The 24,750-nt window shown below is 39.7% G+C and overlaps 1 protein-coding gene across 1 annotated transcript in view; it reads right to left on the reverse strand.

The window, feature by feature from the left end:
- LOC117367155 (phospholipid scramblase family member 5-like) overlaps positions 1-24,750 on the reverse strand; it is a 60,498-nt gene that overhangs the window by 6,255 nt on the left and 29,493 nt on the right. Inside the window, exons 6-7 of the mRNA XM_033959479.1 lie at positions 18,507-18,727; positions 13,846-14,007 (exon numbers count right to left, since the gene is read on the reverse strand). Coding sequence (XP_033815370.1) covers positions 13,846-14,007; positions 18,507-18,727 — 383 coding nt within the window. The remainder of the gene's footprint in view (positions 1-13,845; positions 14,008-18,506; positions 18,728-24,750) is intronic.

A 24,750-nucleotide genomic window follows, 5' to 3' on the forward strand; every position in this document is an offset into this window, starting at 1 on the left:
TTGCTTGTTTCCTTTTTTGTGTGTGCAGAGCAGGAATATTGTGCATTCCATAATGGCCAACCCACCTTCTATATCTCTTTTGTAATCTGCCTTGAACCGCAAGGTAATGGCGGAAAAGAAATCTCTAATGCAATATAATGTAAAGAAATTTACCCAGGTAACAAAGGAGTTAGGTCAGGAAATTCCTTGGGCTGAAAATTGCTCTTCTCAAAGTTTATGTGCTTTTACCGATGACTGAAAGGGGCAGAGTAGGGGGTGGAAATAGGGTCAGGAAACTGTACAGATATTTTATTCTGAAAATCTCTATGGAGTCAATTCTGTATAGAGTGCCAAAATTTAGACACTAGAATGCAGGTAAAATGCTGGGAACTAAGCTCTTTTCTATAACAGCATAATATAAATGAGCATAAGTCGGCATTTATACACCAACATTTAAGTGCAAGCATTTACATATGGTCAATGGCAGGCATAAATGATGGCACATAAATGTTTACCTTAAGCCCGTAACATATAGTAGTCTGTAAGTTATGTGATTAAGTGTGGGTTCTATCCATATGTATTCCCCCTTTTCAGATGGTAGAAATGACCACAGAGATGGACCAGGAAGACAGCAAAAACAAAACAAAAAACAAAACAACTTTTATTGAGACAAACACACACAGGACCCAACAAGGGCTGTGTTTTGGCTATTCAGCCTTCCTCAGAAGTCCTGTAATATAGGCAATAGAGCTTGTGAAAGCAAGTGATCCAACTGAATCAGCTGTGGTACGCTGATGGAGACAACCAATAGAGCTGCTGCAATGAATATGGCAATCAAAACCCAGCAGCTTCATTGATTAAGTCTTTGTTAGCGCACTACAATTGATTCAATTGGATCACTTGCTTTCACAAGCACTATTGCTGTTATTATAGAACTCCTGAGTAGCTGAAACAAGGCCCTTGTTCTGTTGTGTGCTTGCTCATATCAATAAAAGTTTTCTTGGTATCATCTTGGTCCCACCATCCTTAGTTCTTTGTGGCCTCCTGTGGGAATGTATTGGTCTTCTTCTTTCATTGGGAAACCCTTTGAAGATATGCATCATGTGTATTGCAGAAGAGCTCTTAGCACAAATACATCCCCTAATTCTATAAAGTGGTGTGTCCAACTTTGCAACTAGCTCACAAAGTTGCATGTACAATTTATAGAATAAGGTCGGTTATACATAAGCTAACAAGCTGCTAACGAGCATTAACAACCAACTACTGGCTATAAATTGTATTAATTGGTGCTTTCTGGCAATAATTATCAGTTTCATGCATAACTGCCCCTATTCGATAACTCACATACACAAATTCCAGAGGAGTAAATTCTTTAGGTCGCCTAAAAAATTGGTGCTTAGCACTATTCTATAAACTGCCTCTGGTGTTAGGCGTGGTTTATAGAGCCTCAATTAAACTCTGGAATTTATTGCTGGAGAATGTGGTGAAATCAGCTTAGCAGGGTTTAAAAAAAAAGGTTTGGACAATTTCCTAAAAGAGAAGTCCTTAGGCCATCATTGAGATGGCTTGTGGAAATCCACAGTTTATTCCTATGATAAACAGCATAAAATCTATTATTACTACTTGGGATCTAGCCAGGTACTTGGGACCTGGGTTGGCCACTGTTGGAAACAGGATACTAAACTTGATGGACCTTCGGTCTGCCACAGTATGGCAATTCTTATGTTCTTATGTAATTAGATTCTTAAATGCCTGTGCCTAAGTTGCGTGCAGATTGGGCATATTCTATAATAATGTAGCTAATTTAGGAAAGCCTACAATCTACCCGTTCTCCTCCTGCACTAAAATCTATGCACCACATTGGCATTAATTGGTTTGTCAACCAATTAAGTTGCATGCACAAATCTGTAATGTGCACAGATTTGCGTGTGCAACTTTGGGCTCAGAATATAGAATCGGTGTATGCATGTAACTGCAAGGGGATGTGGACCCAGGAGGGGCATCAGTGGGTCAGAGGTGTGTCTGAGGGTTACATGCATGAGTTATAGAATACCTGTCTTCAGTTAGATGTGAGTATTTACACCCGCTATTTGACTAGCATAAATGCTAACGCCTAGGGTTAGGTGCATAAATTCAGACTTCAGCAAGTAATATATAACTGTGACTTTGCAACAATTGCTTTTATAGAATCTGCACTCAGGCCACAGCATCCTATTTTAGGTGACGTTTGAAGAATTATCCCCATAACATATTAGCACATGAATGTTGCATTCATGCATGCAAGTGCTAGTGCACAATTGGCATTTATCTTTAAGACTAGATTCTCTAAATGGTGCCAAAGTTAGATACTACTAGGTACCTAGATCAGCGGTGCCTAGCGATGCCTAACTGAAATTCATGCAGAAGTTAATATATTTCAGCATCTATGAGACAGACTTGGTTTTTCTTATTGCATAGATTGCAACGGTTGGATAGCTCTAAATCTAATAAACGCTGTCATCTTGATATGGGGACATTGGATCATTTACTATGCTATTGTCCCTTGATTGTCCCTTGATTGTCCCATTTGGGGGTCAACTTATTACGATATTGGAAGTCTTATGCAGATGATAATGAAAAATTGGAAAAATTGGGATAGCTTGAATTATAGTTTTTGGTGGGAGTCGGTATGTCAAGTTTATAAGTTTGAAAGCATTTTTTCCATGCAGAGGGGTCATCATAATAAATTTAAGGAAATTTGGGGCCCATTAACAAAATATTGCAAATTGTGATATATTAATATTAGTTCCCTTTGATTTATGAAAGATTGCACATCCAGGAGGGGAAGGGGAGAGGGGGGATTTAAGAACTTTATAATATGTGTTTGGAAAGGAGTGCATTTTGTTATATTACTTGTTTGCTCACTTGTTTGCACTATGTATTTGATTTAAAAATGAATAAAGCATTTATAATATATATATATATTTATATTTATTTATTTATTTATTCCTTTTTTTAATTGAGCCTAATTGGCATTTTAACTGAAAATGTCATTAAAACAATTTTTAAAATGATTTAAAAACATTAAATAAAGTTCCTTGCAAATTTCAGTTAAGCATCACTGAGCACCTAATGGCACCTAGCTGAAAAATAGGCATGCTTAGGGGTGGAGAATAGGCATGGTTTGAGTTAGGCACCACTAGCCGGTAGGTCCCTCTTATCAGTGTCCTCCTTCATTGCCAACTCCAGACTCCGTCTCTTTTGTCTTATTGTGCCGTATGCCTGGAACAAACTTCCCGAATTCCTAGGGTGGTCTCTGTCTCTGGCAGTGCTCAAGTCTAAGTTAAAAACCCACCTATTTGAGACTGCCTTCAACTCCTAACTCCTCACACCTTGGGTTCCACATGTTTAACCCTATATGTCACATCTGTCTGTCCAAGTTAGACTGTAAGCTCTTCTAATCAGGGGCCATCTATTAAATGTTAAAATGTATAGCGCTGCGTACCCCTTTCAGCTCTATAGAAGTAATATATAGTAGTAGTAGTAAGCAGGTGCCTTTATTATAGGCGAGAAAAACCCTGGCTTACATTACAGGTAAGAATATAAGAATAGCCTTACTGGGTCAGACCAATGGTCCATCAAGCCTAGTAGCCCGTTCTCAGGGTGGCTTATCCAGGTCACTCGTACCTGGCCAAAACCCATGGAATAGCAATATTCCATGCTACCAATACAGGGCAAGCAGTGGCTTCCCCCATGTCTTTCTCAATAACAGACTATGGACTTTTCCTCCTGGAACCTGTCCAAACCTTTTTTAAAACCAGCTACATCATAGGTGCTTATGGCACCTAACTCAAATTTAGGTGCTGCTAAACATGATTCTATAAATGGTGTCTAAATTTGATTGATGCAATAGAGGCTATTTTTTCTAGGTACCTACATTCAAGGCACCATTTTAGGATCTGGTTCTTCGGGACTAAGATTATAAAATTAGGGCGTATGAGTACTTGCCTTTAACATGTATGCTTTGCACCTTCTGGCCCTAAATTTTCCAAAAGAAACTTGGGATGTGGTGTTTAATGCTATTGCAAGCTACCAACATGCTCTGCCCTACAGAGGTAATAATAGAGAAAGTGAACATACCGACTGGCGGTCACATGATTGTTGTTACTATGGATACCATTAATGAAGCTTCTGTCTGAACACTGGTTTGCAGATCTGCGGGTACAGCACCCGTGGACCTGCAAACGACCTGCAGGGTTTCAGAATTGGCCCCATGTTGTCTCAAGTTTGTTAGCCTGTCAAGTGTATGGCTTCCCTCAGTTCTCTTTATTAGATGTAATGTGATGTATTGCCAAATAATTCATGTAATCAGCAGTAACATCCAGAGCACTCTGCTTGTGCAGGAGTTCGCTGTTCCAAGGAAAATGGAACCTCTGTAAAGTTTTGCCAAAGAAAAACAAAAAGCAAGGAATGGGAGAACTCTTCTGCTTGTGGTTAGCCACACTGCCTGTTAGCTCTGAGCTAGGAACTCAATGAAATATTGCTGCCCAAGTGAGCTCATCACAGCATTCGCAGAAAAGAGAATATTTGATGTGTTCTTAAGCTAAATCTTCAAAGCATGTACCATGGCCTCACAGGCTGCTGGGTGCAACCTTAGATTTACTGCTCTGTACTTGGAATTTGCATGTTTGTCTTGGTGAGTTCAGAAAGAATTTCAGAAACAAATAGCTGGCTCAGGGATCCTGGGGGGATGATATGCAATGCCATGCCAGTAAAAACCAGCTCAAAATCTCAACAAGCCTTTCACGTACAGCTACCCCTTTCTACTTGAACAGGCTGACTCCTTTCTTTCATTTTGTTTCAGCGTTACTGTGTTATCTAGTGCTCTGAAAAATACTCATTTGGAAATTAAAGAAACATTTTTTATTTGCTGTTTGTGGAGCAGAACTAGGCCTGCAAGCCTGTTTGCAAAGGGAAATCCTGTAGATGGTTCTCCTTTGAAAACTAGGCCGTCTGCAGAATGGGGCTACCTTTGACTCATATTTGCTCCTTACTATGCTTTATGTTTTATTAAACCTTAAGACCTGGCACCCATTCAAGATACAGTCATACAAAACATGAACTATATCTACTCTGAAATTGCATTCTGCAGATCCACTAGTATATCCTTCTCTCAACATCCAAATAATCACCAAAAGCTTGTCTAGAAAAGTAGAGTTTCAACAATATCTTAAACTGTGTAAAATTTGCTTCCGCTTGTATTTGCTTTGTAAGGTTATTCCTTTGATGTAGATGCCAACCAATAAAAAGTTATAGAAAAGGTTGATGTCCATTTACTTTGTAACCTATGATCTTCCAATAATCTTAATAATCTTGAAGGTAAATATAGGATTACTAAAAAAATCTAAGAAACATGCTGATGGTTATAATATGCTTCCTCTTTGATCTGTCGCCTTGAGCTTGTATAGGTTCGTGCGACTCACAAATGGAAGATTAGATTAGAATAGAAAAGTTTAAAATGCATCCAAAACCAGATCAGCAACCAATGATACTTCAAAAATATGGGAGTAACATGGTAAAAGCCCCATGGATTATTTTTCTTTCTGACCTTCCTTGGCTCCAACCCCTATCTATGAACAGTGCGGGTAATTCTGTAAGGAGTTGCCTAGGTATAGCTGGAAATAAAGCATGTATGGGTCAGTATTCTAGTCATTTACTCATATATGTGAACACATACACATGCAGCTGAGCCAAAATTCTAGGTGTTACATTAGATCAATCTTTAAACTTTGAAGCTCATACCGACATCCTGATTAAAAAATGTTACTAAACCCTTTGGAAATTACGTACATTAAAACCATACTTTGACTTCTCATCCTTCAGACTGTTGGTTCAATCTTTAGTATTGAGCACATTGGACTACTGCAACATCATTTACTCAGGATCATGCAAAAAAAAAACAATCAGGAGATTAAGAATCATTCAAAATACAGTATGTTTGATATATGGGTTGAAAAAAAAAATGGATCATGTTAACCCCATACTACAAGAAACTATATTGGTTGCCAATGGAGGCCAGAATTATATTCAAACTAGCATGTTTATGTTACAAAACACTGGTAGGACTTGCTCCCACCTATCTTATTACTCACTTTATATTCTCTACAAACTCTCGACCCATGTGGAAAATTTATTTGTTCTCTTTCCCTACGTTAAAAGGTGTGTCATTAAAAGGTTTCTGGACAAAACCTTATCTAATCAAACCAGAAGGTGGAGCAATACCTTAAGCAGTCTATTTGTGAACTCACTATCTTACCAAATGCACAGGAAATCTGTGAAATCTTATCTGTATGATAAATTTATTTAAGAAATTTCAGCCATATAAGTGATATAATTCGGAATGTGACCTGATTTTCATTCGCCTACAATATAGGCATCATATGGACACCCTAGGTCGCTCAGTGTTATGTAAATGAATCAAAGGATGCCCAAATTGAGTCATGGTCCAAACCACACCCATTCCACCCCCACGTCTATTGAGTTAGGCGCGAGTTTTAAACATGGGCGTCCATGAAATTGTGGCTGCATCTACAAAGTGGCGTCTATGTCCTTTGGACACCTAAGCACCAATTATGGTGTCAGGTCAAAAGCGCGCTGGGACAAAGGCGCACGCAGACAACTGAGCACAACGCGGAGCCACGCGCCATAGAAAATGACTGTTTTAAAGGACTCCGATGGGGGGTGTGGGGGGGAACCTCCCCACTTTACTTTATATAGATTGCGCCGCATTGTGGGGGCGTTGTGGGGGGTTGGGGGTTGTAATCACCCACATTTTACTGAAAACATCACTTTTTCCCTAAAAAAACAGGGAAACAGTTAAGTTTCCAGTATAATGAGGGGGATTACAACCCCCCAAACCCCTCACAACGCCACCACAATCTGTATTAAGTAAAGTGGGGGGGTTCCCCAACAAAACCCCCATTGGAGCCCCTAAAACACTCTTTTTCTTTGGCGCGCGCTTCCGTCTTGCGCTCAGTTGTCAGCACGCGCCTTTGTCTTCGGCGGTTTTGTCTATGAACCCCAATTATCGCTTGTTAAGACCCTTATTGGCTCATTAACTACTTAGATTGGACACCTAAAGCATGCCTAACTTTAGGCATGACTTAGACACCCTATATAGAATCAGGGCCTCAGTGATCAAACATTGGTACAACATCATAAATTTGTTCAGTGTTCTAAGTTAGCATAAAGGATACAATGTTTTACCAAACCTTGTGTGTGTTTATTTACCACTTTTTGTTTTTTCTATTTTCAGGAGAAAAGACCTCAGAGACTTTGTTAGGAAGACATACTCAAAGCTTACTCTCAAACGTAGGCCAATCTATCATTTGCCATAAATTCCCATTTTCATTAGCCATAATTGTGTTAATATTTTTCCCACAATCTTTGCTTACATTTAATCCTCTGATGAAATCAATAAATATTTTCTGGAATCACGCCAAGAAAAAATCCAGCATTTATCTTGTGCCTGATGGGGGCCACCGCTTCACTTCTGTATTTGAACTTCCTCAGGGGTTTGGTGCTGTATGCTTCTTATAGCAGGATTTTTCATTTCTATAAAGTCTCTCAAACTGACATGTCCAAGCAAAGGCAACAGAGGGCCAGCCCTTCTTAACCCGCCTTTTTGAGGCCCTGGCAACAAATTACTTGCACCAGAAAAATTCAGTGCTAAGTGAAATTCTATAAAAGGCACATACTCTTTGCAGAATAGCACCACGCTGATTCCCAAGCCAGACTTTGAGGGCCAGACTTATGCTTGCTGAAATATGGTATAAATCCCAGTAACAAAGTGGGATGCAGAGACCCATAATTCTGTAATACTGCAGCCAACTTTTCATAACATCCTGAACCGCCTATGCCTCCTTTGTGGCCACACCCACTTTTAGGTCGCACACTATGGGATTTAGATGCCCAGCAGTATAGAGTAGCACACAGCCCGATGTGCGCGTAAATCCTAATTGTTGTTAATTAACATCAGTAATTGGTTATTAGCATTCAATTATTGATGGTTAACAGCTCATTAGCCAATTAAGTTGCACACACCTCTCGGGAGCGTGCCCACATTAGGGCGCTATTTATGGAAATTGAAGGAATGTGTACACTTTCACCTGCCCCAAGGAGGGGTGAGAGGGAGAACTTCAATGAGACCTTTACAGAGGTAAATAGTTGTTTACATATATATAAAGTTTGGAAAAATTACAGGACCCTTCCAATATACAAATGAAGACAATGGATGTTTCATCTACCAACATGATTTAAAATGGAGGAAATTAGATACAGTGAATCATGAATTATTTTTCTGCAGAATGTACAGCTTGAAACAGAAGCTCTAAGTGTAACCCTTAGATTTTACTCTTTCATAATGAAACATTTAACTGGATTTGAAAGTAGGTAATTACAGAGACAGGACAGAAAGGTTAACCTGGATTGATAGAGTCCTTAAGTATGATTATGCTACTGACATTTGTGTCAGTTTAACGAAAACCATTATTAAAAAATAGACAGAAAATTCAGAAAAGGTTATACCAATGCTTTTAGACTGAGGCTTAATAGCCCTCTAGCCTGTTGCCTAAATTGCTGTTCTGATATTCAATTATACATTATACTCGTCAACCCAACTTCTGTTAAAGGTGAATAGTGTATTTGATGATTTAAACTTTACCTGTAGGAAGTTAAATGGCAGAAATGGCCTCCCTTCTCCTTGTCTCTGTTTCTTTTGGGGTATTTCTGCCTGCTCTGCAGCTATCACCGGTATTACCCGTTTAAACACAATGAAGTGCTAGGAAGGAAGCACCTATGGCCAGATTCTCTAAAGGGCGCCTAAAATTAAGCTCCTTTTAGGTGTCTAGCTTAATTGGCAAAATACCCTTATTAGGCTCAATAATTGCTAAAAAATTTTAAAAAAATAAAAAAAATTTATTGGACGATAGGCACCTATCTGATTATACAGGGTGAGCCATGGAAAAGTTGCCCACCTCTAATACAGGTGCCAGAAAGATGGTGTTCTCCCTGGAGCAGCAAATAGTGATTGTGGAAGGCTTTGTGCGAAGAAGATTGATTAAGGAAACACAAAAAGCCTTTGCTGACAAGTAACCAGGAGCAAAACCACCATCTAAACGTTGTATTCATAAGAACATAAGACCAGTGGTCCATCATGCCCAGCAGTCCGCTCATACGGCGGCCCTTTGGTCAAAGGCCAGCACCCTAACTGAGACTAGCCCTACCAGTGTACGTCCTTGTTCAGCAGGAACTTGTCTAACTTTGTCTTGAATCCCTGGAGGGTGTTTTCCCCTATGACAGACTCCGGGAGAGCGTTCCAGTTTTCCACCACTCTCTAGGTGAAGAAGAACTTCCTTATGTTTCCCAGCATCCTTTCTACTTCTACATCCTGTGGTGGTCCTCACAGCCCATTTAGAATTAAGTCCAGAATTATATTTCCTCTCGTGTTTTCTTTGACAAGTCAAACCGGCTCTGTCACATCATGAAGAAATTGAGGCCTCCATCAGTCTGGACGCCCGTGACATTCAGCGGTGGATTGCAATTAGCCCAAGAACGTCAACTAGAAGATTCTCTCAACATGCTGGTGTATTACGAACAATGTGTCAGCGGGTGCTGAAATCTCTGAACCTCAAACACTATCCGCAGCATCACTGTCGAAGAGGTGCAGGCAGTATCAGCCAACATGATCTGACGTGCCCAAAGGCGTGTAGACGTGAACGGGGACCACTTTCACCATCTGTTGTAACTTGTGGGTAAGTGAATAAAAACAATTCCAGTTGCTCATTCATCTTGTCATACTATCGCCGAGGCGGGCTACTTTTCCATGGCCCACCCTGAATAAAAGATAGGCACCTATTACATGGGGCTGAATGGTGCCATAGTCTGTTATTGAGAAAGACATGGGGGAAGCCACTGCTTGTCCTGGATCGGTAGCATGTAATGTTGCTACTCCTTGGGTTTTGGCCAGGTCTAGTCACCTGGATTGGCCACTGTGAGAACGGGCTACTGGGCTTGATGGACCATTGGTCTGATCCAGTAAGGCTATTCTTATTTTCTTATGGGCATTTCTATGGGCACCGCTAAGCGCAATTCTCCAAAAACTTAAGCACCTGAAATGTTGGCCTTTAAAACCATGACCTACATTTTGGGCACCTAAATTTTTTTATACAGGCACTGCTAGCCTCGATTCTGTAAATGGCACCTAAGTGTGATTGACATGCAACCGGCACCAGTTTTTTTATGCGCCGTTTGTAGAATCAGGCCCTTACAGTTAAAAAAAAAAAAAAAAGGTTTCTAGGGAGATAATCGGCTTGAGGTTATAGACAGGGAAGAGATTTTAGATTTAGTTCACACTCTTTAGTTATTGAATGCTAGCACGTAAGTGTGTAAGTGCTAGTTGGGCATTAAGCTATTATGTCATCACACAACTTGCTTAGTGTATAAATACACAGGGGAGGTGCATGGGCAGAGCGTGGGTGAGATCAACATTTATACACATACCTCCAAATTCTATATATTAGGGTAAATCAAATAGTAAAGGCAAAATATGTTTAACGACTTTAATAGAAGTAACGGCGAGCAACTGAACATATCATTTTTTTTCACATAGTCCCCTTGCAAGATGATGCATTTCTTGTATCGTTCAACTAGCTTCTGTATTCCTGCAGAGAATAAGTTTTTCGGCTGATCTCAAAGCTAGGTGAGCACCACTTTCTTTACTATAAGCAATTGAACATATCACTTCTCCACATAGTCCCCAAGCAAGATAACACATATGTTCAACTATATTCAGAATTCCTGCAGAGAAGGTATTTGGCTGCTTTTGAAGCCAGGTGAGCACCGCTTTCTTTAGTTCATCATGCCTTGTCCTTTGCTCTCTGGGTCGCAGTGATGTGCCCATGTCTTGCTGCCAGTGACAATTGTCTCCAGAATACTCAGATCTTCTTCATATTTGTCTCAGGAACTGGGCTGCTGTTGCTTGTGCAGATCAATAAGATGTTTGGGAACCCATCGTGCACAGACTTTCCTGTATCCCAAGTCATCATGCATTATGGCAAATGCAGATCCATAGTAGATATCTAAATTTGGAGCCAATTGAAAAACCGTTATCCGTCGGTCTTCTCTAATCAAGGCATCCACCCTGTCAATGTGCTCTTGTGTGCGCGATGTTGATGGGCGAACAGAATGAGCTTTGTCGGTTACACCTGTTCTTCCCACTCTAAAACTTTTTTACCCACTCATAAATCTTTCATTGATTCATGATGCTATGACCATACTGAGTTAATATCCGATGGTGAATTTGCACAGGTTTCACTCCCTCTGCCCAAAGAAAGTGCATTATTGCACTATTGCACTATTGCTGTTCCTCGATGGTGCAATCTTGCAAAGGTTCATCCATTTTTCTGACTTTGTGGTTGTCATATGACTAAAGGCCAAGCACTGCACTGTGCATGGATGAACTATCCAACAGGCGATATACGAGTGCATATGTTGCATTTCACTAGCTCTGTTCTGGTTATCACGTAATTTAACAATCGCCTTTAATTTTGGACTAGCCCTTGTATGGTGCCCAAAGTTACATGCTGAAATTTGGGCATATACCCAATTGTGTGTGCCACCTAATTGATTGATGAACCTTTAGCTAGCAATAATTGGGTACTTACAACTGATTATTGCAGTTAATTGGCAGTAATTAGGATTTGCATGCACAACTGGCTGTGCACTATTCTATCAGGCACAATGATTAACTCTTATAGCGCATATCTGAGGGCTTACCCAACAGTAGCCCTTATTCTTGTTACCCCCCCCCCTTAAGATCAGTCAGAAAGGAGACTTGTTTTAATTTAATTTAAAGTACAATTTTTAGGTGAAAGGGTATATATATTTCCAGACGTCTCGAAATGGACACAATCCAGGAGGAAAGAATTTTTGCAATTTCATCCTAAAGTGATTTCCCTGGGGGCAACTTTTCAGTGAAGGTTTCCCTGTAAATGTTTTATTTCCTATCAAGGGAATAAATATATATATATTTTTGATCCTGCCAATTAGGTTTTTTTCTTGGAGAGTAAAGGGACTCCAATGCAGCCAGAATGAATCAAGTTGATCAGGGTGGACTTTAGTTAAACAGTAGGTTAACACTTAATTACTGCTCTTTTCTTTAATTATTTGTATTGTACTTATATCCCCTCTCCCCAGGGGATTTTTTCTGTTTGGGTCTTGCCTTTCTCCTTCAATTGAGGACTAAGGGCTAGATTCACTAAAGTCCACAAATCGATCCGATTCGTGTCCTATCCGTTTACGAGTCATTCTGGCCGATCAATTCAGTAAAGCTTGTCCATGCAAATGATCAGTAGGTTTTAATAGAGATTTCGGCAGTAGGAACCCAAGCACAGTAGCGGGTAGAGCTTTGGATTCTTGCCCAGAAATAGCTAAGAAGAAAAAATTTAAAAATTTAAATTGAATCAGGTTGGGCAGACTGGATGGACCATTCGGGTCTTTATCTGCCGTCATCTACTATGTTATTATGTAACGCCCCAATTCGTGCACACGTCTCGCTGTAACATCGATCGATGCACGTGCGCACTGTATCCCTGTTGGTTTTGAAGCACATAACGCAGGCGCTAGCTCTTTAGAACTTCACTGCGTAGAAATGGGGCGGGGTTTAATCATGGACGTCATTGACGGGCTCCGAATGCGCCTACCACAAAGCATTGTTGTCGTAAAAAAATGTGCTTGCCTTCTCGTTTCTCTAGCTGTAGCCTCATCTTCCTCGGCATACTCATGTTCCAAAAGAAGCAGATAGCGTAGCCGACGAGCGCCGTCCATTTCTCTCAGGAAAAGAACTAAGTTGCCCGAAGGCACAACAGTTAGCAGCAAAACTTACCCCCTCTTTTTTACGAATGCATCGGAGCAGTTACCACCACTGCTGGCACTAAAACCCATGCAATGCTTTCGTTAAAGAGGGGGCTAATTTGTACAGGTAGCATAGAAATCCTTGTAATAAATACGTGATTTTGAACACTGACCATTTTTTTCATCTAACTTTATAATACTTAAATATATGCAGATGAAGACTGTATAATGGTTAAAAAAAAGATCTGAGAAATGGGAGTTTATAGACAATGTTTTACATTTTTATATAATCTCCCATATTATGTTGTGTAACTAAACAAAGTTTAGGCATATGCAGGGGAAAGGAACTCTGGTCCTCGAGAGCCGTATTCCAGTCGGGTTTTCAGGATTTCCCCAATGAATATGCATTGAAAGCAGTGCATGCACATAGATCTCATGCATATTCATTGGGGAAATCCTGAAAACCCGACTGGAATACGGCTCTCGAGGACCGGAGTTCCCTACCCCTGAGCTAATGGAACATTTACCACCACAAAATACAGGGCTAGCTTATTCATGATGAATATCCCCCAAATGGGATAGTTTAAATTATGGATAATTAATGGTTATAATACTTTATTTCATGTGCCATTAGAAGGCTTTTAATAGTGCCATGCTAACAGAGCTAAATTAACTTCATAATGAATTCTCTAATACAGGGGTGTCCAATGTCGGTCCTCGAGGGCCGCAATCCAGTCGGGTTTTCAGGATTTCCCCAATGAATATGCATGAGATCTATTAGCATACAATGAAAGCAGTGCATGCAAATAGACCTCATGTATATTCATTGGGGAAATCCTGAAAATCCGACTGGACTGCGGCCCTCGAGGAACGACATTGGACACCCCTGCTCTAATAGTATTTACACAGCTCCTGTGCACACCCAAAATTACAAGTTAAGAAGAAATGCCTTGTATTATATGAAACAATTGTTACCTCAAAGTCAACATCTCCAAAGCAGCCGCATGTTGTATATGGTCCAATGATTTTTAATATGTCCTCCTTTCTTTCATTCTGAATTGTGAACTTTGGCAGAAGAGGGTCCCAGTTTTGGACAATGAATCCAATAGCTGCGCCTGGAGGAGCTTGCACTTCTAACTGTACAGGAGAAGGGGAGCAATGGTAATGGGTTAACACATTAGAAACATAGAAACATGATGGCAGATAAAGACCAAATGGTCACCCATCCTCAGTAACCATTATCTCTTCTAAGTTTTCAAGTTTATTTACATTTTAATATACCGACCATCAACGTGTATCTGGCCGGTTTACAAAGCTAAAAACATGATAGTAATAAAAAAAATAAAAAAACCGGGTAAAAAAGAAATAGATTAAGCACGAAGTAGATGAAGACAATGATGTATATGGACTTAGGAGAAAGTGGGAAATGAAAGTTTATAATTACATCATAAAAATAAAAGTAAATAAACGCATGAGGGGGAGGGGAAAAAACATCAGGGAAGGGTGTCGCTTCATAGAAGCGGTTCTTTTTATGGAGTGAATTACACTTCTCCCTCCATATTCGTGGGGGATGCGGGCAGAACATAGCCATGAATACCGAAAAACCGCGAATAACTTTTTGCATGTTACTTGCAGTTTTTTGGTAAAATAGACCTGAAAAAGATAATAAACCATGAATAACCCGACCTGCGATTTGCTCCATACAATGCCGGGAGCAGCGATTTCCTCCATGAACCATCAGGAGCAGCAATTTCCAATGTGAAATGCTGGGTTCAGTGATGAAAATTAGGGGGCGGAGTCAGCAGCCAAAAAATCGCGACTAAGCGAATCCGCAGATACGGAAACTGTGGATATGGAGGGAGAAGTGTATTATTGAAAAGGGATATATTGTTAAGCGCTATGGAATGCGTCTTGAATAAGAAAGTTTTGAGTTTAGTTTTGAACTTATCAAGAGAATTTTCTTGGCGAATGTGAAATGGTATGGCATTACAAAAAGTTGGGGCCATAATGGAAAAGTTTGTTTCTAGTGTAATAAAGTTCCTTGATAGGGGCAACAGTCAATAAATTCTATGGTGAGGAATAGGAAATAATGAGTTTATCGGGAAAAGCTGGTGAGCATGTATGTTTAATTTTAAAAGTGAGCAAATTAATTTTGTAGGTACTGTGATGTGAGATGGGTAACCAGTGTGCTTCTCGTAGAAGAGGAGAGACATCTCTAAGAGATCCCACATGCCTAACCCACGACTTCATGAAATCAGATATAGTCTCTGTTTCCACTACCTCTTCTGGGAAACTGTTCTACGCATCTACTACCCTTTCTGTGAAAAAGTATTTCCTTAGATTACTCTGGATCCTATCACCTCTTAACTTCATCCTATGCCCTCTCATTCCAGAGCTTCCTTTCAAATGAAAGAGACTTGACTCATGTGCATTTAAGCCATGTAGGTATTTAAACGTCTTTATCATATCTCCCCTCTCCCGCCTCTCCTACCTCATAAAGGGGAGCATTTTCAGTCCATTTATGTAGCATGTGGGTACTATCTCTAGTAAAACCATGCCTTCTTGGGTTCTGCAATTCATTGGATTCTAGAAATTGCACTGTCCTCTGTATTAGTAGCAGTACCATTTATTTACATGCCACAGAGGTCAGACTAACCAGTCTATAGTTCCTGACTTCTTCTTTACACTTTTTATGGTATGGAACCACATCTGCCTTTCTCCACTTCTCCAGGGTTGCTCCAATCACTCATACAGCCTTGAAAGGGTCAGACAGAACTGACCTGAATGTCCCTAAATTCCTTTAATAGCCTTGATGTATCCCATCCAACCCCATAGATTTGTCAACTTTTAGTTGATTTATAGACAATTGGGTAAAATTAATCAGTAATCTTTATTGCTTAGTGGTGCTGGATTTAAGCTTTTGGTGCAACTATGTCTGGTGAACTGTAAGATGGGGCACCACAATGACAAAACAGTGCCCCAGTTCAGCAACCAGTTCATGAACTTAAATCAAGTAGAAGGCTGCACTACCTTGTGATTTCAAAATTGCTATACTTGCTATGCTTCATATAACCCTGACATGGTACATCAACAAATGTGTGCAGGACAATGCATGCACCGACAAGAGCACCGTCAAATGCATGCACCGACAAGAGCATGACCCCATCAATTGCGCTAGTGTTAGGTAAGGTTTAAATGAGAACTATGGGAACCCTTTAGGGTTCCCATAATCCTCATCTAAACCTTACCCTAACACTAGATACCAAGTGAATCTTTTAAGTGTAGTGCGGGGGGGGTCCCCCTCAAAAAAGAGGGTTACTTCATAACCCTCAAAAAGACAAAATAGTATCCGCTGTATGGAGCGCAATTGACAGGGCGCCATTGTCCTGCGCGCACATGTCAGTGCATGCATTTGACGGGGCGCGATTGACAGGGCACAACTGTCAGGTTCCGTTGTCGGCAGCCACCTTAAAAGCGGCTGTCGATCATGTGTCAATCGACTGACGGCGCCGTTTAGAGGATCACGCCTTCAGAAAAGGCGGACACCTAGAAAAACCAAAGTGGAATTGTCCCAATCAGAATGGTGCGCACTAAGCAAAAGTGTCCTTCAACTCATCTGATAAATCCAAATGCCTTTATTTATCTTTTGTCTCATAAAATTCATCCAATGACTCAATGACCCGACATGCACATGTTTCGGCCTAACCGGCCTGCCTCAGAAGTCTACAAGTGAATACATGGATATAAACAAATTAAAAACATACACTATTTAATTAATATATAAATGTACACATAATAACAATTAATGTATAATAACAGCAAAAAATACATATAGATACATCCAAATAAGAAAAACACATGTCGGGGTTCATTATGAATACCAATGACCCACGTGTGAATTAATAAAATCAAGATAAGCAAGTTCATAATTGTATTATGTATCACTAACCAACTCATTCAATATATAGTAGTTAAGATAATTCAAATTTGATAAGAATTCTAAAAACATTAAATTAATATAACATAGCAGTTTACATATAATATTTGATAAACCATCATCAAGCTGCTAAAAACATTACAAACCATACAAATAACAAAAACTTTAACAGAGTAAGGTATGAAGCTACAAAAGAGCCCAAAATCTATATGAAAATATGTAAACTGTGCAGTAATGGGTATAAAGAAGGATATCCTTATCATCAGGTAGTAAGCCATATATTAAACGAAAGGGAAAAAACTAATCCGTCTCAATCTATGAAGAGGACACTATATGGAGACTTAAAAATATTAAAAATAAAAGTTAAAAATAATGCCCAACTAGTTCCATAAATCATAATGGTTATTGAGCATACCTTGTGAGTCTTCACCGTGTCTATTTGAAAAACCATACAAAGTACAGAAATACACGTACCCTCTAAATGCGGCTGCTAAGCTGAAAACAAAAACAGAAAACACCAATAAGGAAATGATATAATATGGAATTAGTATCCCAAAGAAACCGGTCACTAAAAAATAAAAAAATGAAAAAAATGAGTACAAATATTAATAGCCTCTTGAAGAAACCATAAAAGAATACTGCGTCGGGGGTCATTTAAAAGCTATAAAAGGCCAATAAAAATATATTGAAAAGCTAAAACATACACGCTCAAAAGAAAGGGGTGTGGCTATCCAAAAAACAGAAACGCCGAAAAGCAAAAACCAATCACAAAGCATAAAAGACAAACAAAAAGGCAGGGAATATACAAAACCCCAAAAAACAAGAAGACAATAGTGCAGGCTCCACAGAAAAGGAGAAGGCAGATTCGAACGACTTACGTGAACAGTCGTAAGGCAGTGAAAAACGCTGCGACCTTGCTGTGAACTTAGAAAAGCAGACGACGATCAACATGGGGTTTAAAAAGGGCCGAACGTGGGCGTGTTGACGTCACTAGGTCAACTGTGAGAGGCAAACATGGACGTGTATCTATATGTATTTTTTGCTGTTATTATACATTAATTGTTATTATATGTACATTTATATACTTATATATTAATTAAATAGTGTATGTTTTTAATTTGTTTATATCCATGTATGCACTTGTAGACTCCTGAGGCAGGCTGGTTAGGCCGAAACATGTGCCTGTCGGGTCATTGAGTCATTGGATGAATTTTATGAGACTTTGGGTGAATAAAGGCATTTGGATTTATCAGATGAGTTGAAGGACACTTTTGTTTAGTGCGCACCATTCTGATTGGGACAATTCCACTTTGGTTTTGTGCTTTTGTGTTTGTGGTTTTGTTTCCCCTGTTTCATTCTGCAACATAAATGTAGGCCAGGGTTTCCAAGGCCTACATTTCTGGCACCTGCCTTTGACGTGAATCGCGCCTACATAGGCACTTTATGGCGTCTAACGCCGCTTCCAACATTAGCCACACCTAGGGTGGCATTCGGTGCCGTAAAGCGCTTACGTAGGCACAGTTCTGGTGCCATTGTTTTAGGCGCCCGTAGGCACCTTGAAAATCATTTTAAAAAAGTCTTTTAAATGGCGTTTTTTACTTAAATTAGGCGCCTAAGTTAAGACGTCTTTTAGTGGCTTATTGAAAATTGATTTGTTAGTATAATGGAAGAAATAGAGATAGCAGCGTCTGCCACTCACCTCTTGGAGGTAACAGGGGAACAAGCAGCTGTTACACCTCAGTGGTCGAATGACATTGATCACCTCCTGTCCTTTGTTATCTGTGATCCTCATGGTGAAGGATCGGATTGGCCCACAGAAGTTACGGTCTAGAAAAATATTTTCTTCTATGGCAAAATAAACTCTTTGTCCTAACTTGTTCTTTATCTCATATTTGTTGCTGGTTTCAGTTCCAAGTATGACTGGCAAAAGAAAACGATAAGTAAGTGTTTCTCACTTTGTTTAACAGATTTTTTTTTTTTTTGTCACCTGCACATACATGGTACTCCAGTTTCCCTTAGCGGCTGCTAGGTAGATTCTGTAGCAATGATTAGAAAATTGAGGCCAACATCCTAGACTGTGTAAGCATTTGTATGAACATTAACAAGGTTAAAAGTACTGCTAGTACAAGCAATCAGATTTTTATGTGTTAGTACTTTTTGCATATTTTTTAAATACAAGTTTTAGCATAAAAGTCGATTTTATTGCATCATGGTATGATTATCAGCAAAGAAGGGCTGTGGAGAAAAGATGGCATACACCCTTCAAGAAATGGTATAAGTAGCATTGTTCACAGACTTGCAAACCTAGTGAGGAGGTCATTAAACTAACTTCATTGGGGAATGGTGATTAAAATAGTGGAGTGCTTGGTACAGCTCTTATGAAGGAACAGATATCAAACAAAAGAGAGAATTAGATGACAGAAAGTTGTATGTAGAAATACTCACTCTATCCAAGAAACTCACTAACCTTGAAGCTGTAGTGGTGGAAGATGACGTCAAAGTGGGTTGTAGTAACTGATATATAATTCAGAGATAATCAGCCTTGGAAAATTAATACAACAGTATATAATCTTTTCAGAATGAACAGAAAAGGTTAGGGTTGCCATATGGTTCAGAAAAAGGAGGACGGCTTGAGGCAGCCATCTTACGTCCATTGAAAGAAATGGAAGTAAGGAGGATAGATAGAGACATCTGGGTTTTATTTCCATTGAAAGCAGCCATATGGTAACCCTAGAAAAGGTATATATTTTTTTTTTTAAAAAGTGGATGAGTAGCTTGGGATGCCAAATGAGCAGGGTGTTGCTAAATTGTTTTGCAGTGAAGTACTCCATGCAGGAAGACCTGGATTTGAGCTGCCATTATGACAACACAGAAGTGACACTGAATGTGTGCTTGGGGAAAGAATTCACAGATGGAAGCTTGTATTTCTCAGACATGAGACAGGTCTATGAGGGATACCCAAAATTTCCAAGATAAAATCCTGTCGTTACAAAACATTCCTGGACAGGACACTTGCATTTCAAGCAGGCAAATTGCAAACCTGGTTAGGTGAATGTATCCATCAAGCCTCATCTTATTGTTCTTTTCAAAAATTAGTGAAGACTAACATTTTTGATAAATTTATTACCTAAACTAGAAGGTCTTTTGAAATTATACTATGTATTTTTTATACAATTGTGTATTCAATGATTGTTCACAGCTATTTTAATGTAAACCCTTTCCTGAGGAAGTAACTATGTATTTTTTATACAGTTGTACTTTTCACTTTTATGTAAACCGCCTAGAACTGCTGGTGATGGCAGTACAAATGAATAAATGTGTTATTATTCTTAAAAAGATTTAAGATAATTATTATTTTTGTTGTTGTAATCTACAGGTCATCACCCAAAGATATATGTAGATGCTTCCTCCAATTGATGTGGCTGAGGTTGAGCACAGAGGCAGGTACATAGAATAAGTTTGATGTATGCCATCAAGTCCAGATAATTTACTGGTCTTTAATTTTTCGATATGGCTCAGTATTTCTTCAGGTTCACCAAGATTTATTTCAGTTCCTTCACACAGTCATCCTTGATAGCCATTTCTGGTATAGGTAGATCTCTATTCCTCTGTAAAGACTGACGCAAGGGTCCTAGATTTTAAAAGTGATGACTTCAAGAAAATGAATAATTTTGAAAGGGAAGCCTTAACCTGGGTAGGGATCTCAACATTACACTTGTTTAGAAGTGCTATGGTAGGCAAGGAATAATTGATTTTAATAAAAATTATCAGTAGCAGGAGACACAAGCATTAAAGGCAAAGAATTGAAAAAAATAAACAAAGTATAGAGGCCTGACAATAGAAATGGCAAGTCTCTGGAGTTGTACAGTTTTAACAGTAAGTGGAACTTTTCTATCATCTAGGGGCCTCTTTGAGTTGCGTCTGGGGCTTGAGAACTTCTGACATTCAACCACTGAAGTACTACAGGTGGTCATCTTAGGTGGAATTACATTCTGCAATTGGAAAAATTGCCCCTGACGCAGGAACCGAGGTGCTGAAACATGTTAGGTGTGGGACATTTTAAGTACATTTATGGTTTCTACTTTCATCTCAACTAAAAGAGGAAAAAAGTCAGAGATGTTCAATAAGTATACTCAAAAGTCATGGAGAACAAACTCATATCAAGTGAATTTAATTACAAGACCTCAAACATCCAAGGCACTACTTTTTGATTTTTTCATGCCCTTGCTAGGGTGGTGTATTCATCATCGGTCTTGGTAAAGTGATGTGTGCAAATTAATTTTTTCATTTATTTTTAACAGGCTTGAAGTGCTTGAAGTACTATAAGAAGGAAGACACTTATCTTTATGCCCGACGGCTGCCCAACCGTTTCACTCTTGGGGCTCCTTTTATCAAGCTGCATGGTAGTTTTTGGCCAGCGCAGGGGTTAGCGTGTGATGAAAAGTCACGTGCATTAACCCTGCTAGCGCGGCTTGATAAAAGAAGCCCTTGGTTTCGTCAGGGGCTATGCCTCCTTTTATTTAAACACCAGACTGTTGTGCTTGTCCTTTGGTTCAGGAATTGGGTTTTCCACCAGAAAACGAAACCAAGAGTGAAACAGTTGGGCAGCAGTTTTCCACTTTTATCTATCATTGCTTTTAATAAAATTGAGACTCAAGTTAAATGATGCTTGCCTGTATACATTGCTCTGTATTTTATTAAGACCATGGAATAAGCCATGTTGGTTTATCCCTATTGTTGGAGGAGCCTTAGGGACCCATAATCAAATAATTTAAAAATCCAAATACCTTTATAAGTTGGCATTTGGATGTCCTAATCGCCGGGACGTCCAAATGCCAATTTTCAAAGCCATTTTTCTGGACGGCTGGCAAGGTGTTTTGTCCACTGTTCATCCAGAGTTCCAGGGGCTGTGTTGGGAGGCTTGTTTTGGGTGGGCTACACTTGGGGGCCCCTTTTACGGAGGTGCGCTAACGTTTTTAGCGCACGCACTGGATTAGCGTGCGCTAGCAGAAAATCTACCACCCGCTCAAAAGGAGGCGGTAGCGGCTAGCGCGCATGGCAATTTAGTGCGCGCGCTATTCCATACGTTAAGGCCTTCATAAAAGAAGCCCATGGACATCTTGCAGCAATAATCAAACCTTTCTCACCCTAGACACCCTGGACAGAACTTAGATGCTCTGAGGTAGACCTGTGTTAGAAGCACCTAGTGCCACAAAGGTACCCAAACAGACCAGATGACCATTGAATACCTAAAGGTATGACCCCCCCACACACTCCCCCAAGGGTCACTGACCGCTCCTACCCTCCAAAAATCTGAATGAAAGGCTACATACCTGTCTCTAGAACAGGGAGAGCCTACTACAGCATCACACAGGTGCACTAAGTAACCTGGTGAGTAGGCTAGTAAATCATAGAGAGGAGGACCCAGGCCCATAAGCCACACTAACCACTATTTATTTACACTTCCCCCTCCCCATTCGCGGTTTCTCCAATTGCGGTTTCATATAATCGCAATTTTTTCTGGGGAGGGGGAAAATTAAAAAAGTAGTCTTAATTTTAAAATAACTCATATTTTTTTCCTCCCTGCCGCCTTCCCGGCCTTACCTGGTGGTCTAGAGGGCTTTCGGGGCAGGAGCGATCTTCCTACGCTCCTGCCCCCATGCAGATCGCCATGAGGAAATGGCTGCTGTGAGTTCCCTTAGTCTCTCGAGACTACGTCGGGAACTCCCTACAGCCATTTCCTCATGGCGATCTGCACGAGGCAGGAGCGTAGGAAGATTGCTCCTGCCCCAAAAGCCCTCTAGACTACCAGGTAAGGCCGGGAAGGCGGCAGGGAGGTGGGGGTGGGTCAGAGCCGGATAATCGCGGTTTTTCGCCATTCGCTGTCCGGCTCTGCCCGTATCCCCCGCGAATGATGAGGGAGAAGTGTGTTTATTTAACAAATTTCTCAACCGCCCATTACTAGGCAGCTTACAAATATTAACATTCTTAAAATAAGTAAAAAACATACAAAAAACAGAATTTATCCAGTCAATATACATTTCAAATTCCTCAAAAAGAACAATTTATCCACAATATTTCTTTTATGATGGAAAGTGTAAGGCCACCAAAACTATTCTCTACTGCTATATAGGTGCCACTTGCAGCCATAAGGCCTATTGGAGTGTTAAGAGGGGGGTGTCTGGAAGGCTCACCCTAAATTATAAGGTGAGTTGTACTTCTGGTACCCTTTATGTGAAGTTCTCAGCAGTGCCCTCTAAGGTGTCCTATTGCTTTGTTGGCATGTCTGTGTGGCTAGTCTATCACAATGATGGCCACTCCCATATCCATATGGTCTGGATTTGGACGTGTTCAACTTTTTGTGGTTGAAAATGGGGTATAAAGTTAGGTGTCCTAAGGGATGGATATCCTATTGTCTTAGATGTCCAACTAGCAATTTGGCTTTCAAAAATGGACATTTCTGTGCTTCTGACTTTGGACGTTTAGTGGGAAACGCCAAAGTCAGACTTAGAGGACCTTTTCAAAAATGGCCCTTTTAGGCAGTATAAAGCAACAAAAACAAAAAGAGGGGTCCAACCTTATCTGCAGAAAAAACACCAACCAGGAACAAACAAAACAAACTGCAGATATGCGTACAAGATGCAGGCAAAATTTATAGACAATAAAAATCTATTGAAATAAAACACCTTTTACCAAACAAGGGACCCAACACGGTCCGTGTTTCGGACAAACCTTCGTCAGGGGCCCATGGTAATAAAGTGTTAGGAAATATGCCACAAAAAATGTAGAATAACAACAAAACCAGTCTAGTTCACCAAAAATCGCCAATTACAGCAAATCTCAAATTCTCAGGTGATACCAGACAAATATTTATTAGCTTATTTGTTGTACCTTTCCCAAGGCACAATACAATAGGACATTCATAATGCTACATGTACAATGTTGCAAACACTAATTAAAAAAATTACAACACAATTTAAAATCGAAGTATAAAAAATGACTATTTTAAAATAAAATGTAAACATAGAATAACATAATAAAATTAGTTACAATAAATTAAAATAAACTACTCATAACACTTTTGCTGCTGGTTCAGTCAGAGGACATCCTTTTATCTGACTGATACAGCTGGTACCTCTAGACTACTCTATTTCAATAAGGAAATAGGAGAAAAAAACGTTTCTGATTTTACTACGAATTATGTGGGTTTATTTTCACAATATTGCCTGAACAACTGATTAACTGAAATATCATCAAAAGAAAGCATAAATCATCACACACGAGAGGGTATAAGCGATGCATATTCATGTGCTGAAAAATGTAACTGACAAGAAAAAAATATATACTAACTTTTATAAGATTTTTTTTATTCTTAAAAAGGACACTTTAATGCTGGTGGTATCTATTTATTTTAGTTTAGAGATAGATATTAACCCCCCAACACCCCTTTTATTAAGCTGCGCTAGAGGTTCAGTGCAGGCCAGTGATGTAAGTGTATTGACGCTCATAGGAATTCTATGAGTATCGGAGCATTTACCGCAATGGCTTGCATTAAAATCCTCTTGACAAAAGGGGCCTAAGTGATAACCAAGTGCATCCTAACAAGAAGCAGAGCATTAGCCGTTGTTCCATTTGCCACAGAAAGTACAAGGATAAATAATTTTTTTTAAAAAAAAGGCTTTAATAGAAGTAACTATAAGCAATTGAACATATCACTTTTCCACATAGTCCCCAAGCAAGATAACACATATGTTCAACTATATTCTGAATTCTTGCAGAGAAGGTATTTGGCTGCTCTTGAAGCCAGGTGAGCACTGCTCTCTTTACTTCACCATGCCTTGTCCTTTGCTCTCTGGGTCGCAGTGATACGGCCATGTCTTGCTGCCAGTGACAATTCTCTCCAGAATACTCAGAACTTCTTCATATTGTCTCAGGAACTGGGC

This window comes from Geotrypetes seraphini, chromosome 9 (genome assembly GCF_902459505.1).
Source record: "Geotrypetes seraphini chromosome 9, aGeoSer1.1, whole genome shotgun sequence".
Lineage (NCBI taxonomy): Eukaryota > Metazoa > Chordata > Amphibia > Gymnophiona > Dermophiidae > Geotrypetes > Geotrypetes seraphini.